General features: G+C 36.1%; 1 protein-coding gene across 1 annotated transcript in view; it reads right to left on the bottom strand.

The window, feature by feature from the left end:
- LOC121424205 (tyrosine-protein phosphatase Lar-like) overlaps positions 1–11,443 on the bottom strand; it is an 86,414-nt gene extending 74,971 nt beyond the window's left edge. The window contains exons 1-7 of the mRNA XM_041619813.1: positions 11,410–11,443; positions 10,476–10,784; positions 9,818–10,069; positions 6,677–6,808; positions 3,254–3,406; positions 1,192–1,329; positions 103–408 (exon numbers count right to left, since the gene is read on the bottom strand). Of these exons, the coding sequence (XP_041475747.1) occupies positions 103–408; positions 1,192–1,329; positions 3,254–3,406; positions 6,677–6,808; positions 9,818–10,069; positions 10,476–10,784; positions 11,410–11,443 (1,324 nt within the window). The remainder of the gene's footprint in view (positions 1–102; positions 409–1,191; positions 1,330–3,253; positions 3,407–6,676; positions 6,809–9,817; positions 10,070–10,475; positions 10,785–11,409) is intronic.
- Positions 11,444–18,786: the final 7,343 nt, after the last annotated feature.

Here is an 18,786-nt window from a genome sequence, read left to right as displayed (position 1 = left end):
TCAAAGAAACAGAAAAATACAGTTCAATTTCCCCTTGACATATAGACATAATTATGACATATGGAATATAACTGCTAATTTAGCACTCTTAGAAATACTAACCATGTCCTTTGACATTTACGATGGCCTGATCTTTCACATTGTCGCCCGCAGACAGACGACATTCAAAATCTTGAGCTGCCCGCGTGATCACTGTCTCCACAACCGTCGTCTGGGTCTGCTTTGTGACGTCACGCAAGGCGACTTCAGAGGGTATCTGTTTTCCACCGGGGTTACCGGTGTACACCTGAAGGGTGAGCGATGTGTCTGTGAAGTTGAAGGTGGCTGTACAGGTGAAGGAGATGGTGGTGCCGAAGTTGGAACCGTTGGATTGGGATGCGGTGAATGACGTTATTCTTGGTGTGGGTTCTGTATTCAAAGTGAAAGGCGAGTACTATTAGCATCTAATATCGCACTCTGCGCACCGTGAGTGTTAAAGGAATTCGAGCCATAAGTTTGAGATATATAGCAACCTTGGGCCCGTTGCATAAAGATTTTTACCAGAGTTTTTGCCCTGTGTTCAATGGTAGAAATCAGACTAACCTTAGTTTTCAGTTTTTACCAGAGTTTTCTCAGGTAAAAAGTTTTATGCAACGGGCCCCTTGTGAGTAATGTTGGACCCCGCAGGTGTTGGACTCTTTGCGAATGTAATTTTGATCAATAAAGGAAAAACAAATAATCGAGCTCACACGTCTTACTACTTAACCAAAGTTGAAATACAACAAATACAAAAAAATATGGATTTCGATATTAATGGGTTTAGTACATAAAACGTTTTATGGTCAGGATAGTAGTCATTAATGCAGTAGTTGTTATTATATCATAAAGCGGAGGAGACGGTTCTTCATACAACCTATGGTGTTCTTGATGTTGTAAAAATAGCATAGGCTGTATATAAAAAATATACTATCAAATTTGACAGGGCTCATGACACCATCAAGAACCCCACAGGTTGTTTAAAGATTCTTCAAGGGTTCTTGTAGAATCAAACATCAAAGGACTGTTTAGAACCCTTTTCTGTTTCTTTGAAGAAGCTTATAAGGTTCAAAGTATGGAACAAAAAAAGGATCTAATTTTCTAATAATGTAATACTTAAAATGGTTGTTGATGATTTCAGCGGACCAATAAATAATATAATTTGAAGACACAAACCTTGACAGTTGACTCCAGCCCAACCATCTTCACAACCACCAGCAAGGTCACAACGTCCCGTATCTCCAGCGCAGAGGGCGTTGTTTAGACAGTGACAGGTCTGGTCACAATCGGCTCCAAAATATCCGTCCTCGCATTCTGAATCGAAAGAAGAAAAATGGGGGAAGAAATGTGGAAACTATGAAACTACGGCTGACCAGTTCACATTTCTGTATATGAAAATATCACCATCGGAGTTTTCCAAATTGCATTTTTTGTGTGAAATTCCGCAGAATTTGCAAATGACTCGACGTGAAACTAAAAAGCCAAACTGGATTCTTAAATATTTTCCTGACTTTTTGACAAATTGTTAATGTATTGGAATTGTTCCAGAAATAAAGGCTTAATTATAGATGATTTTTATCGAAAAAAATATATATTTGTAATGTACAACTGCATGTTTCTTGTGTTGTTTCGTGTCTATTCAATAGGTATTCATTGTAACATCATACATAACTTTTCGAATGATTTCTAATAGTCCCTTTATTAAAAAAGTTACGATATACAGCCGTTTGATATTTCTAGACCCCTCGTCGTAGTGAACCAAAACATGTCTGCATTATCTGTATGGATCAAGGTTGTGTGATATTTTCTAAATATGCATTAAACTAGTCTTCTAAGTACTCCAAAGAATGAAATCTACAAAAAGAGATATAAACGAAAATATCATTTTTTTTAACTTCAGAGATAAACGACACGATAATGTAGCATTTTAACACCAGGGATTATGTCACACTTATTGGCCTCGTTTACCGACAAAAATATCGCTTCTTCATATTTATTGGCTTTTTGAAAATACACTCCATGCAGTATCGTAGAGACTACATGTATATTCATTTCATCTTAAAGACTATATTCATTTTGACCCAATTATCTATTTTCATCATTCAGGTTTATATTTAAATAGCCTTGTCAACATTTTTGTTTATTTGAGAATCCATTTAAGACGGGTAGGATACTTTTAATTTTCTTGATTTATCAAATATTTCCCATAAGATTGCAAAAATTAGAGATAACGAAGAGGTTGACCTCAGTGTCCCGTTGACTTTCACCTTGGTCAAAGTCATGGTCAGTTAATGACGTCACAGCTATGCGGGAGCTTGCAACCTGTCTATAATTTCATTTTATATCTTTCATAGAAAGGTGTTTACGAATTATTTTTATCGTTTTTGTGAATCTACATGCAATAATTTGGAGGGTTTTTTTCACCAATTTATAACCAACAGGTGTCATTCGTTCTGATTTCCTTTATAAGTGATTAAACGAACTCGTTTATTTTTATCTGTAAGTAGAAATTTGTAGTATTGACACAGAATTTGTGCCATTCGATCAAAAGTTATATACAGTTTTAAACTACAACTGAGACAGAGCATTCCATTTTACTCAAACTATATGAATCATACGAATTCCTTCTTCCATGTATTATTAGTTGATTAATTTATCTATCCATTCATTGTATATCTACACTCATTAAAAAATAATCTTCTTTCCAACCTTTCACTTTCTCCGTCTCTCCCGTTCACATCTATCTCTATCCATTTTTTAGTCCTTCATTTACTCACCGCGTGGTGTACCGTACACCATTCCAGCTACTTTGTGTAACCAAGTGTAGTGAGGTTCATATATCAATGAACCACATATTATTAATTAATACATTTGTTAGAGTGTAATATTGATAGTATCAATGAATAGACCCTTCATTATTTATCATTTTGATGTCGGTTAAACAATGTACCCGAACAGTTATAGCCAGTGGTGTACCTAGGTTTTTCCACGGGGGGGGGGGGGCAAATTCGTCCGCCCAAAAAAATTTGACAAGCAATAAAAAAGTCTCAGGGGGAAACTGCCCCCCCCCCCGTAGGTACGCTAGTGGTTATAGCGTATGATAATTGGTAGAGACAATTTTGACCAGCCTTCTGGAAAATAAAGTTGATAGCGGATCTGCTACATATCTTAATATATCAATTCTTTATATTATAAGTATAAAGGATATGTGATATTTAAAATTTGATAATAACTATACCTTGCATACAGAGGGCGCCCTTATAGCCAGCAGCACACGAGCATCCATACGGAGGCCCGTTGCATACAAGAACTCCTAGGCAATCTGTGACGTTACCTATATCTTCACTACACCGAAATTGGCCCAGCTGACCAAAGGTATCTCTTCCAAGACCTGCAGAAATCGAAAGAAAATTGATTATTCTAAGATATAATAAGACATAATAATCCAAGTGACTTTCATGTGCATGTGTATACAAAAATAAGTTTAATCAGGAGGGTCATGAGGGCAGGTGCCCCTCTCCATTTAAAATATTACCCTCAATCACACCCTCCCCATCTTGACGCCACCACTGAATATGCTTACATAATATGGGCCACCCTCTTTCATGAATTCAGTTTCTTCGTTTCATCCTTTTCTCTCTCACTTTAGATACAATACAAGTGTATTTTCTACAGAAGGCAAAACTCTACTGAACATCATATGAATTGGAACACATCGTCTGGCACTCGAAAATACATATCCCTCTAATCCTTGCACGGTTTAAGCTCGTCAATTATTTGTGGGGATTCTGGGGAAATCGTTTTGAAATTGGAATGATTTATATATTTTTCTTTGACTGAAAAGTCCACTCACGAAATCTATTTCTCTATTTATAGCCTAATCCATTGGGTTAATGAGAGAGCCTGATTACTCTTTGATGGTTGAAGATGAAGGGAGAGAAGTTATGAAGAGATAAGAGCCGTGACTCAAATGGAGCGAGGATACGTCGTTTGATCGGACCCCAGACACGTATTTCCGATTAAATTGAACTTCATTTTCTGAGGCCAGATGAGGTTTGTTTGGGTTTTACCTGTCTATGTATTATCCCCTTTACCATGTTTACGAAAGATATAGTCTAGTTTACTTTGTAGACGACGTGTCATGTAGTAATACATGTTTAATAGTGTTATTCTATATACTGTTCACATAGTACCACGCAAGTGTGACGGTCGAGGCCTAGAGGATTGCCGTCAGAATTGGAATGTTCGTGGTTCAAGTCTCGTCACCATTTATCCTTAAGCAGATATCTATCATTGTATTAAAATTAATTTAAAGATTAGCAGGGTAGGGGGTAATAATAGGGAAGTTATGAATTTCTATATTGTTATATCCAGGGGTCCGGGGGCTTGGGGCTTCAGCCCCCATCCCCTCCCACTTTTAATTCTCATATAAGTAATTTATTTATGTATTTAATGAAATTTGAAAGTGTTTGATGTGCCCCTTCAGGACCTTGAGACTTATGAGTTACCATTGAACATACACTGCTCAGACCTTTAATAGTGTTTTCCTTCTGTGGCATTTCAAAACGCAATGGGACACCCTCGACAACAAGGGCAAAGTCATAACTATCCCGATTACTAATGTTCTCTATGATAATTAAAACCATGGCACTTTTCCAAATATGAACGGTAAACAGCTAGTAGCGATTTCCTTTTTTGACCAAAGAGAAGAGGACTTTCGAAACATGTGAGATTAAAATAGATCAAGTTACTTTGATTAGGACCGTTCGCGTTTGGATTAAGGAAATCGCTACGTATCACGCTGATAGACGAATGTAGTCCTTTTAATGTTTTCTATTTTATATTCTTAACTTTATTTCCATGGTAACTAATGAGAGAACTATTAACCTAATTAGCTCTGGCTCTTTGCCCGTTGCTAACTCTTGTTGATGTTGAAAATGGGGGCATGAATTATTTCGAGTCACACATTTTGTCACATAGAGGGACATCTAAAATACATTACCGGGGAGCATCAGGTTATAACATTACGACGGTTCAAGCATTGCATAAACTTTATTGTCGGTGACAGTGACAGAAGTATGAAACAGCACAGAATAATTGATATACAATGTTAACAAGTGGAATGCCTCTGGCCGTCTCACCTGCATCACGCGGTTCAATATAGCAGCAGTGCTGACTTTGAAAACTACTCTAACTCGCACAAGATGTTCAGTGATACATGGTTACTCTTATGTCCACTTTTTATGAACTAGACCAATAAACTTACAAAGATATGATGGTTATTCAACAAAAAACCCCAACATGGCCAAAGTTCATTGACCTTACATGACATTTGACCTTGATCATGTGACCTGAAACTCGCGCAGGATGTTCAGTGATACTTGATTATTCTTATGTCCAAGTTTCATGAATCAGATCCATAAACTTTCAAAGTTATGATGGTAATTCAACAGATACCCCCAAATCGGCCAAAGTTCATTGACCCTAAATGACCTTTGATTTTAATCATGAGACCTGAAACTTGCACAAAATGTTCAGTGATGCTTGATTACTATTATGTCCAAGTTTCATGAATCAAATCCATAAACTTTCAAAGTTATGATGGGAATTCAACAGATACCCCCAATTCGGCCAAAGTTCATTGACCCTAAATGACCTTTGACCTTGGTCATGTGACATAAAACTCATGCAGGATGATCAGTGATACTTGATTAAACTTATGTCCAAGTTTCATGAACTAGGTCCATATATTTTCTAAGTTATGATGTCATTTCAAAAACTTAACCTTAGGTTAAGATTTGATGTTGACGCCGCCGCCGCCGTCGGAAAAGCGGCGCCAATAGTCTCACTCTGCTATGCAGGTGAGACAAAAACTGCTTTAAAGCAAAATGGTGATTTCACCGTGGAATAATGACACGTACACTTTTGATGTCTGACATTCTCATCTAATGCACATGGCTTTTTAAAAGCCATGGACATGATGATTTAATTAGCTAACACTTCTCAAACATCTTCATCGTGCGGGTCAATGTTAGAAGATTTCAGTATCACTCCCTACTAGTATGACTAGGATTCTTTAATCATATAACTTGGCGAACGACTTAAATATTTTTATTGTGGGGGGATCATTCCGTTTTAAAAAATATTTGACAATGATGAATGATAAACACAAAAAATTGTGTGTAACCAATTGTTCTACCCTGCACTGCATAGGCCTCCGGATGACAGATTTTCAATTTCTATGGTGTAGCAAATAAATGACACAAGGTATGATTTATAGACTGATCAATTTTTAACGTGCTGTTGTGAATTATTCATTAAACACTAATGTTTATAGGAAGTTGGTGTGTAGTGTGTGCAGCACAAACTTGACAGCCCCATTAAACCAGGGTAGTTTCGAGCGTCTTTGTTTTGAATGTTTCTTTTTTCTACAATCACTGGTATAATTATATAATTCCCGTCATTCAACTGACAAAACTGAAACAAATCATATTAGTACACGCGACAATAAAGCTTAAACGTCTACTTTCAAGTCATTAATATAAAGATTATAAATTAATTCGGACAGAAGTCAACATAAAAATCTAAATGTATCATGCACATATTGAAATATTATCATGACCATGTTATATGACATTGAATACTGTTTTTCTTTTCTCACCGTTTGAACAAAGTTGCCCTGTAAACCCAGGAGGGCAGACACACACCCCAGTGACGTCATCACAGATACCACCGTTCAAGCAGTTTGGGCAATCTTGATCGCAACCTCGTCCCCAGAAACCAGCTGGGCAATCTGTTGAGAGACCAAAAATATTTAAACTCATCAGTGTCAATAGTGTTTGGGAGCTCAAAATGCTAGGTAGCTTGAAACCATGGTAACCATATTCAGTGAATAATCGTAATTGAGTCTGTTTGCCACTCTATTACATTAGAACTTCGATTAGAATTTAAAATTTCGAGGTAACTTTTCGTTATTTTTTTTGTGTGTTTTATGAACCAAAGTTCAACAAAATCGTTACATTATAGAACTTGATCCGTTTTTTTTAAATCAAACTTGAAAAGGATTATACGAGATATCTTTTATGCATTTAAAACAAAAATATGTGCCAATATTAACCACCACATGAAACAATAAACTGCTACCCATTTCATAAACGGTCAACTCGGGGTTTTGTCAGTATGTGAGGTGTATGAAATAAAATATATTCATTCTAAAGTTGCTCAGTATAAAGCTTGTACACATCTCAATCCTAGTAGATAAAACCAAGGGCATATTTGAGGCAATGCATTTGAGGGGGTTGAGCTTTGGATGTGGTGCACTGCTTTGGAATAATTACAAGAGGATGAAGCGAGACAGTTGGACAATTGACAGTGTTTACATTAATGAATGATTTTTTTTATTTTTATTATCTACAGTGTCCCAAAACACAAAGCTTAGCAATGACCGTAGAACCTTTTTTCCATGATTGATTGCATTGACTTCAATGTACAATCAATCTTAAAAATCAATCGTACAAGATTAATCGCTAACTTCTGTGTTACGGGAACCCCCCCCCCACACACACACACACCCACACCCTCATCCACCACACAAACACGCACCGGCGACGCAACGAATAAAAACAAAACTGTGTTGGGGAAATACTTTGGTTTCGAACACTTTGAAGTTTGAACTGTCCTTGATGGGTATACGTCAGGACCTCGTGGTCCGATCAATTGTAACTATGGACGGCCAGCAACGTCAACATCCATTATGCATGTTTGTTCAAAATATTTTCGAGCTATGATGTATGTTCATGCATTCATTGTTTTCTTACAAGTTCACTGCGCTTTTCTTTGCATACAAAGGACATTGTGCAACTTCTTCGTAGAAAAAATTATGACACTGATGGATTTCCATAGAGTTCCGATTGATCGGATAAGTCGTAACTCTTTGTAAGACGGGGCCCTCAACTTTTTCCCTTTTGAACTGGACTGAATCTAGATACGAAAGATCCTGACGGGTTGTTTTGATTTCTTGCAGCCCCTTCAGGGGCTTGTTTCATAAAGAGTTACAACTGTTGTAACTTTGCCATTATGGCAACTACCGTGGTAACCTTAATTTTGATTGGCTGCTGGGCCCTGTTGCCATGGTAGTTGCCATAATGGTAAAGTTGCAACAGTTGTAACTCTTTATGAAACGGGCCCCTGAACCCCAGATCGCCTCTCCGTTTTTTTCTCCATCCCCTCTCTGCTCTTTTCTCTACTGCATCGGAAAATATGGATTATACCTCTTACAACCATATTCATCAGACAACAGATCATATCCGTCTAAACTTCGTTTCCTAGATTTCATTTTGTCGTGACAAATCAAGAGAATGAGGTGAGTCAACGAGAAGTGCAATGCTGATGATATCATCCAGCCAATGCCTTTACTCTCATACGAGTCACTGGGGGGATTTAGGGTGGCTAACGATTCAAGGGTACATCAACCTTTCACGAAATGTATTATCCTCTTTTTGATGCACTTTTCTTGTTATGTTAACTCCTGTAGGAACTCGGCAAGGCACCATTTTGCTGGTAAGTGCCAAGCTGGTACATAAAGTAAACATTTATCAGACATAATGACTTACCTTATATATAAGGTCAGTCATTATAATGACAGAAAGTAATTATTTGTTGTATATATACGACAAAAAATTACTTTCGGGTCTTCTTATCTTGCAGATAATGGCTGAGCGGGGATTCGAACTCATAACCTCACAATCATGAGGCTCATGCTCTAACCACTAGACCACACGACCCTTTTCACAGTAGGTTCACGATTAAAATTAGTGGTATTCTCATTAATCAACCTCGAGTTTATAAGTCATTTTTATGATAAATGGAAAATTAAAAAGGTGTCTAAATATCACTCAGTCAGTCAAGGGGTGTGGTTGGAGTAGGGGCCTTTATTATGTAATCACATATTTAAAGAAAAAGTGGTCCTCATTTGGGATCCCCCTGCCCGAAGAAATCCTCGATCCGCCATTGAAAGTTAACTTCATTCGTAAATTATCCAGCATGCAGTTCATTTATTAAAAAAGTCACCTGATAAAATCAATGCCCCCTTAAAAAGGACGGTACACGTGACCAAAGATACTGGGCATGTTGTGACTTTAAATAAATTACCATCCTCACAGATTTCAAGCTGCCCCCCCCCCCCCTGACTCAAACTCAGACCGACGGACAGGCCACCTGTACTCGTTCAATATCCACTTCAGATCAGTGCACGGAACGATGCAAACAGTCTTGTACCCCGACCTGTTTTTAGCCGGCATGGCTGGGTTAGATTGAGGGCATGGTGCTATAGTGGTATAACACTATATATTTGTTGACACTTCTTTGTCAAATGGTGTTAATGTTTACCTTTTATATGAAGTAAACCACTTGTATGGAAAATTTTCGAATATAAGAAAAAGCGAAAATACTCTTATATGTACCAAAGCAACGAAAAACCAGATAAAAGATAATATTCTTTGCTTCATGATAAATATATACATAATATGTTTACTTTCGGATATATGTTCCTGTCTTACACTTCACCGATCGCGATATGATTTCAAGTATTAAATGTACTATCTAATCAGTGACGTACAACAAATATCTGAAGGAGTTGGACTTTTGAAAACTATTTTGGACATTTATTAACGATTAACTAAATAATTTCATTGGTATTTATATTTCAAGTATTCCTCTCATAACAAAAGAACTCTAATCTAAAGAAACTAGGCTCTATTCAGATCCGCCAGATGTTCAATAAAAAAATCCTCTAATAACTTACCTCTGACAATAACTTCCAATACACTATGAATTTCCCGGTTTTGTTCATCAAACAAAATTTCGTAGAGTCCCGAATCGATCGCCTGCGATCGTTCGATATCTACGGTAGATGTGTGGGTCCTCCAGTCGTTTTCTGAAGCACCAAGTCTTCTCCACCTCACGTTACCATGAGTGTTGCTACGTGTTTCTCCCAAAAGCCTGATTGGTTCTCCTAAACCTACGCGTATCGTCTTTTTGAATGGTGTTACACGCACTGTAAAAGCGATAATGTCAAGAAATAAAAATAATGTAAAGGATTAGAATGACTATCAAGATAAGAACATGTTTATCCGTGGAAATAAAAATTATTTCGTTTGTCTTTTAGTTTTGATGCTTTGGTCATTTTGTTCCCTCTTTGTCATATGTCATATCTCTCTCGTCTCTCTTTCTCCGTCCCCCCCCCCCCTCCTCTCTCTATCTCACACACAAAAACACCGGCACGCGCTTTATATTTTACTTTTATTGATGTGAAAAATCATCAACAATAATTCATTTCAATTCAGTTGTGGCGGCAGATTGATTCACTTTGCCATGAAATATAATTCGAATCGTGTCTTTTTGCCACGGTCGGTTAAGGGCAAATTGATAATGATGAATAAACAAAACGGAGCGTTACTTACAATTTGAAGCTTGTATCGATGTAATTCTCGTTGTTTCATCCCCACTTTGTAACATGCATGAATACGCCTCTGCTGACGTCACATTAACGCGTAATCTTACTCCGGTCACTTGTCCTGTAATCTCGTCTCGTACGAGACTACTCTCTCCAGATGTAACTAAACTTTCAAACGTGATATTTGAATTGATATATTCCCCGCTTCGTAGTGCTAAAAGTTCTCTTGTTGAATTTGTATTTTGTTGATTAACTGGCTGATTATTGAGTGCTGGTATGATGATGCAGACAAAGTTAGCAAGCGGTGATAGGTTGCCTGGAAAATACAATAGAAATTTTTAAATAAGTAAGTTATTTAGTGTCTTATACTACACTCTAAATTAAAGGGATTTAACATAAGTCCAGATGGACTGTAGTTAGGGAGCAATCGATTTCTGGATTTAGTTTTAATCTTAAAGACTTAAATTCAAATCTCAAATGATTTAAATTTAAATCTTTCGAGATTTTAAAATGACTCTTAAGGATTCAAACTAAATCCAGAATTTGATTGGTTCTAAGTACAGTCCATATGGACTTATTTGAAATCTCTGTAATTTAGAGTGTAGATTTAAAGGGCATACGCAAATGGTGGTATCAATTCAAAGTCCGTGCGCTTTAATATTTCAAGTCTGATGATTAACTATATTTGTCTGTAAAGCGATTCGCAACCGTATATGGCGCTATTATCCGCAGAGACTACACAGAGCATACAGGAGATTGTTTGATCAACAGTTGACCTATCTCACAACTTTCCTAGATTTTGATTGGCTGAAAAAATAATAAATCTTAACAGTTGAATAAAACAAATTTTGTCGGGTAAAACGTCCTGCAGATCCTTTCATAAAACGCTTCCCTGGTATAGTTTACGTGTCATAAATCACATGACTATTGCGGGCGCTCACAATGCCCGTTATCTGACTGGAACACTTCCCTCATGGAGTGGGGAATGTCAAATGTTTAGGCCTATCGTATTCAGCCAAGATTGATAGAGCCCTCCGACAGTATCTATATAGCTGTTTGACTTTTTAGTTTCAAGGGTTACAAGAAAATTGTCATTATTACAAATATATAGTTTTAATTAGAAAATATCATTATCATTTAAAAAAGATAAATAAGCAAATAAATGAATACACACACACACTCACACACACCCACCCTCACACACACACACACATATATATATATATATATATATATATATATATATATATATATATACATACTTATATATATGAGTGAATCGATAAATAAATAAATCAATTAATTAATAATAATTTTCTCATTATTCTCATTATAAGGACCAGAATCAAATTTGTAAGTTGTGATAAGTTAAAGATCACCGTAAAGATTACCCTCATGATATCTTGTTTCATGACTTGTAAAGAAAAAAAATCACAATTCCAGTGCGAATTTCCATATATATTTATACATATACAATTCTGAATCTAACTTTTCACATAGCAACATCAAGAACAAAGCACTCCAAAGCATTGCCTAACATGAATCGTATAACCTTGACACATAGATAGAGATGACAAGTGCAGCTATTCCCGTAGTTTTGAAACATCCCCACCAAATCATTTTGTCTACATCCTCTTGTATTACGTCAATCGCGCCATGTACAGACTGTATATAAGAAAATTGATAACAACTAAACCGTGTACGCGGGACTCTTTAGTTACGCGTTGCCATGGAAACTGAAACTTGAAAGTCCACTTCTAGCTATTCCCCGCCCACACGAAGGAAATTCTAAACTTCCTAAAATTGTGAGCTGTACAGGGCGATCTATCAGAGATGATTGAGCAACAGATAGAATGTCAGGAAATAATTCTTGTTTTCGTCAGCTTTTCTTACGTTAAAGTGATTAATTGTTATTAGGTTGATTTCAGAGTAGTTTTAAGGAGATCAATAGAGAACAAAACAATGAATTTCCTAACATCTAAACCATCATCTTTTACCAATATTACACAGCATTTTCAAACTTGTTTTCACCCACCCACCTCCGTGCACACGCACCCCCACACATAAGTGCACACCAAGTTACCAATAATGCATATAGCATTTCCATTTATTCGAAAGCAGGATAAAAGAGCATTGTAGATTAAATGCCTTGCTCACGGGCATAGGTGCCGCGGCCGGGGATCGAACCTCGAACTTTCCATGTACAGCCAGGCGCCTTAGACCACTCGTCCACGGCACACACACACAATACTCTCTTCTCCCCTTCTGTCAATGTTGTTCTGACTATCCCTGCTGGAAAGAACACAGTGTCACACAATATGATCACAGTATGTTCACATAGTGGATTGTGTCAAAATATTATTCACACTGGTGAATAGCTCAAAATTCAACAGTATGAAGATTTGTTCACACTGTGGACACCTGGACAGTGTGACTGTTCACAGTGTGTTAATATGGTCGATCATGTGAATGTGTGATTCACACTGTTAACATGCTCAAATTCAACAGTATATGAATACATTTTCACACTGTGGACACCTCGACAGTGTGACTGTCCACAGCGTGTTTACATGGTCGACTTTGTGAATATTTGACACTTTGTGAAATTTTCACACTGTTGAAATGTTCAAATTCAACAGTGTGAAGATGATTTCACATTGTGCTCCACATTGTGGACACACTGTGACACACACTGTTGAACACTGTGTTCTTTCCAATAGGGATCAGCTGCATATTAGCTTAATGCCTATTTGACGTATACCATTAGTTATCTTATCCCACACGTATACCATTCCATAATTATCCAATTCCATCAGAGAATCAATTATCCCATTTTAAATCGTCCACTTTTTCCTCATAGACGTCTCCTAAAATTGTCTTTAGATAAGAGAAGTGCCCTTGAAGTTAATTTCCTTCTCAATCTTTCTCTCGGTCATATTTAGTTACTTTCTTCAGCCTTGACAAATTATATATCTCCTTAATTCAGCTGATGTTTCTAAAATGCACATCCTTTCCATCTTCTCTATCAATTGTTGTAAGTTTCATGAGTATTAATGCAAATAGAAATTTTAATTTCATGCGTTAGCATAGTACTAAACATTATCACATCTTAACTTTTGTAACTCATAAAGTACTCTAACCGGTTTAGGGTATCCATGAATAAGTGATGATTTGTAAGAAAAAATATAGTATGTCGCGAATAAGCCAGTGTTGTAGATCTCTGTGTATATTTGCATAGGCTAATTAATTTCCCTATCTGCAAAATGGTGTATTTTGCTGTATCCTGATTTTTCTTTAAAGTGAAATCATAACAAGTCATCTTGATATTTGTTAATGTTTTTTAGTTAATCAATTACTGTGATAACACAAACTTAAATGTAATTTTTTATTCATAGACGTACATATCAAATTAAATGTTCATAAATTTGTCATAAAATACGTGAATAAACTGAGTGACAATCTAGATAACTCATATGTTACAAAATGTGCAAGCAATGTAGAGGCAATGAAAGGATATTAAGGGGGAATTTGAGATCTTTGACATCGACCGCTCATACACATTGTAACAAAGGGTGAGAGATACCCCCGCCACCATGGAGAGTCCCGATGAGATTACAGAAAGTATTATTTTAAAGGCATAGGCTAATATTACAAGGGTCTATTTTTTAAATATTGATTTGTAATTCAAATGGTAGTTGATATTATTCATATGAATTAACAAAAAATACCCAGCGTTAAGGAAATGTCGAATTCGTAAAGACTTTCAAGATATCTGTCACTGAAAAAATTATCGTATTATCATATATTTCCTTGAGAGATTGATATAACACATGATATTGCATTGGATGAAAATGAGATGGTGTTTTCGGTCACTTCATCTTTCACTTTATTGAAACACTCAATGCTCATTTTCAGGGGCGATCTTATCTGGGCTTCATTTTTATTACATATCACAGACACAGGTGACGAGTGAGACATTGAAGCTCAGATTTAAATTGTTAATCTAAGCCTTTAAAGTCTGATTCGAAGCGCGAAAAGTGTCATCTATTCACTTACTTGGCTGAACTAAGTTTAATCCGCTTGTAGCGTTGGAAGCGATCTTGTTGTAAATGGCCACTTATTTCGTATATTTTCAGAAAAGTGTTTAAGAACAGATTGGTTGATATGCGCCGCGTGCATCATAAGTACAGTCGAGACTGGAATGATTAACTCGAGAAAATCTATTTCCGAGTTTTCCGTCTTTTTTATGATGCTTCCTGACAATGTACGTGGGTGTCTCTGGGATGTACAGAGGTTCACCACTGATAAGCCCTGATTTATCAAGTCTGCATTGAATTATGATGATTCTTCATCTCCTTTACTCTAACATGTTTAAACCCTAATAGGTACTGAGTCGCCGACCCGGGGACGTGAGGGGCACAGGGACATGCCCCCACCCCTCCATCACCTCGCAATCAATACTAAGAATTGGAATCGGTAACTTTTTGGAGTGATTATATGAGATTACAAGCCTTTCTTTTAATTTTCATTATCCCTTTAGTAGTGTGTATTTTTTTGGCCAGATATTTATTACTCAATCGACTCTAATACATGTAAAAAAATCTTCAGCTTGATTTTAATTACCTTAAACTAATTATATTTACATAGATCTATGCCCAGCTCTGGATCAGACCCTGATTGCAATTCTAATTTAATTTAATTATATTCAATTTATTTATTTACCACTTGTGGGATGGAACACCCAGTCAGCACATCAGCTGTTTTTCGTAGGGGTCCATACACACAACAATAAAAATATACAATATACAATCAAACATGGTAATGACAAAGCACAAAATCATATGACATAAATCATAAGAAAATAATGGCGAAAGAAACAAAATACAATAAAAGCCAAATATATATAAAAGCTATACGGGGACTAAAATAAAGAAAACAAAATGTAAAACAACAGAAAAAATAACTTTAAAAAGTCTAAGATTTGCAGTTTGTCTTTCGTTGGGTCATTGACACTTCTATGTTGGCCTCTTCTTTTTTGGCAAGATCTTAGTGAGTATTCCTCTGATGACTATAATCAAGTCAATCATGACGTCATGTAGATCCAGACCAAGGTGCCACTTAAATCGTTAACGTCGAAATCTGGTCCAATCTCTGGCCAGAATCGCGATTTATGGTCGCGGCATGCAAGGCAGACAACGAGGTTGATTCGATACGAGCTTTAATGATGAAGGAAGTGTTTGTTTTAAGACCATGCAGAAAATTGAAGTGTCACTAATTTTCTATATCGCGATAGGATCAGTGTTCATGCTGTGACGTCATCCAGATTCAAGCCAGAGCATTTTTTTCTTTTTTTTTACTTTTCACTTTATTATATAACTAAGCCAAGAAAATTATCAATGACGATCTTGTAAATAAATAAACATATTGATCTGAATCTTTTTGTGGAAGAATTTTGTATGTAATTTTTTATGTAAGTGATAATGATTACACGTGAATGTATTTTACCATAATAAGATTTGGTAATATACTTAATCCAATTCAATTCAATAGAACGGGTCAATTCATGACGTCATCAAACTCCTTTTCAATTGGCAAAATTGAAAATTTGCCTCAACTAGCTACTGAATTCATATCAGAGTGACGTCTCAATTGGTAACATCTAAAGAAGATGTAGATATACGATTTGTTAATGTCTTGAAAGATGATATTCGATGACGGCATCGAATGATATGATTTCAGTCGATTTCTAATTCTAGCCTAAACCGGATCTCAAATTACCATTGTGACATTAACCGTGACCCACCAAGGTGATAGTCCATTTAAAATTGTGAAAATGGGTATTTAAATTATTTTTTGCTTATTTGAAATAAGTAGAAAAAATGCTGCAATATCAAATTATTTGTATCCGAATATGATCATATTCCTATTAAAGAAATAAGAAGGGCGAAGTCCATCCCTCCCCCTTTCCCGAACCCTTGATGTAGAACGGTAAACCCAACGTGTCGCATCATAAGTGCACTCGTGATTTTTATGATCAATACAAGTGATTCAAAATTGACGTCACTTCAAAAAAACGAAACCGAGGAATCGGTCAAGATACCCAGTTACTAATCATTGTGGTTAATTCTAATGACGCGACTGCAAGAGAAAGATTTTTTTCAGGAAGACAGAAGGAGCAGAGCTAACATAAGTTGAAAGGTTCAGGTTATATTTAGAGGAATTAAAATGGTAGGAACTCGAATATATTCTGCTGGTGATTTACGAGGCACAGTCGGCACTTTTTTTCTCTCTCTTTTAACCTTTTCACAGGTATTTCAAAAAAAGCAATACCAAAATACCTGCTAAAGGATTCAGGCAGGTATCATGAATATTAACTGAATCTCTCCCCATCTCGGTAATGATTAGATCCAATTCCTGAAGCATTTTGCTGAGGACAGGCTATCCGCTGAGGTTATACACCTGAAAGGTGTCCACTCGGCTGAGGCATGCGAGTCACTGGTAGATAGTTTGACGTAGTTTGACCAAGCGTAACTTGCCTATTACAAAATACGGTGCCTTTTTTAGAATATGAATTCTGATTGGTATCTGTTTAATACCTTGGGCATGAAGAAAGACGAATTCTGAAAGAATTTTCAATGAAAATATTCTCTTTTTATTATTCAATGAGTATAATATCCAAAATGAGAATATGATTACAGAGTACAGAATTTCAAAGATTTATCACTTTACAAGTACAGGATATAGAAACTAATGAAACTAGTGGGGAGTAGTGATGTTTTGTTTAAATGTAAGTTCATATAGGGCCCAAATCAATCAGTCTTGCAATTACTAAGAATTTCGCACCTGATTGCCACTTTAAGACCTGCAGCAAAGAGTATGAATCCGTATGATATGTAAAATTAATTTATCAGTTATAAATTTGCGACATAAAGTTGCATTTATTGCAAATATTCATTTGTAACACCCTTTAGAGAAAGGGAAAGCCATCGCTAAAGGACATCTTGAGCGCTTTCAACTTTGTTCTTTATCCGAAAACCTAGAATTAACCTGAAATATTAAAAGATATGTTTTGCATTGATACCAGTCTGTCTAGACTATCCAACTCTCAACAGCCTTTACTAGAGGGTGCTTGGAGGATAGAATCGCCACTCTTTTAGCCATCATAATCATCTGCCCGGTTGATACTTGGTGGGGATGAAATGACAGAACACCAGGAAAATGGGCGAGTCTTGGAGTCTGAAGAAGGGAAGACAATCCTTGCTATTGATAACTCTAAATGTGACATCAACTTTGGTCCTCATTTGAGGTTCCAATCCATCACAGGTGGCTGAAAGAAATAATATTTTTGATCGATGGAATTGTCTCGTTTTCTTGGCTCAGATCCGAAAAGGGACACTTGTTCTTGTTGCTTGATTAATTAATCTCGATAATCTTGATCACTTCCTTGGAAGAAGATTAGTGGGTACTTCATACAGTAGAACAAAATTTAGGTTTACACGTTCGGCTTTAGGTGAACATTATTATATACACCATGTAGACTATTTGTCATCATACATTATCCACAATTGTAACGGTATGAAACGAGGGATCGAAGTGCAATTAATATATAATATCCCAATTGATAAATAGACATGATAGATTCCAATATAAAAATATATATGTTTTCTTCTTTTATTTATCGAATATCCAGTCCAAGCTGTTGGACATGATTGTGCAATCCTATAAAATGAGGCATATTATACATAAAGCCTGAATGTTTGGGGGCCATTTCTTTTTATACCCTAACATCAATTTGACTTAAGCAAATAGATAAAATCGAATAAGCATTTTGTATCAATTCTAAATTATTTCATTTTAAAGATTTTACATTGAATAATGATATATTACAATGATATTGGTTTGTCAAACTAGTTGTGGGTATATACTGCTTAAAAAAGAAGATTTTACAGAAATAAAATTAAAGAATATTTTTTTTCGTAATTTTCTGCTTTTTAATAGAGCGGGTCTATTTAAAAAACAAGAAAAAAAAGTTTTATTACAGGAAATCTGTAAAGTTTTATACCCCATATACCAATTTTGTGTAATGTAATGCAATGTAAAAGATAACAAGTGTTCTTGATACTCTCTGCAGGAACTTGCCCAAGTTTTTTTGTTGGGGGGGAGAAATTTTCTAACAGTGACACTTTAGACATGAAGTACATTACAACAAACACATAACTTTTTGCGGGCTTTTACACATTTGCCAAAAATAGTCCCAAATAGGTCTTCCCATAACAAATTATGGATCATTTAATCCGGTCACGAGTGGCCATTGATGA

This window comes from Lytechinus variegatus, chromosome 11, assembly GCF_018143015.1.
Source record: "Lytechinus variegatus isolate NC3 chromosome 11, Lvar_3.0, whole genome shotgun sequence".
Classification (NCBI taxonomy): Eukaryota; Metazoa; Echinodermata; class Echinoidea; order Temnopleuroida; family Toxopneustidae; genus Lytechinus; species Lytechinus variegatus.
The sequence above is the reverse complement of the archived record's forward strand: the minus strand, read 5'-3'. Positions and strand labels throughout refer to the sequence as shown.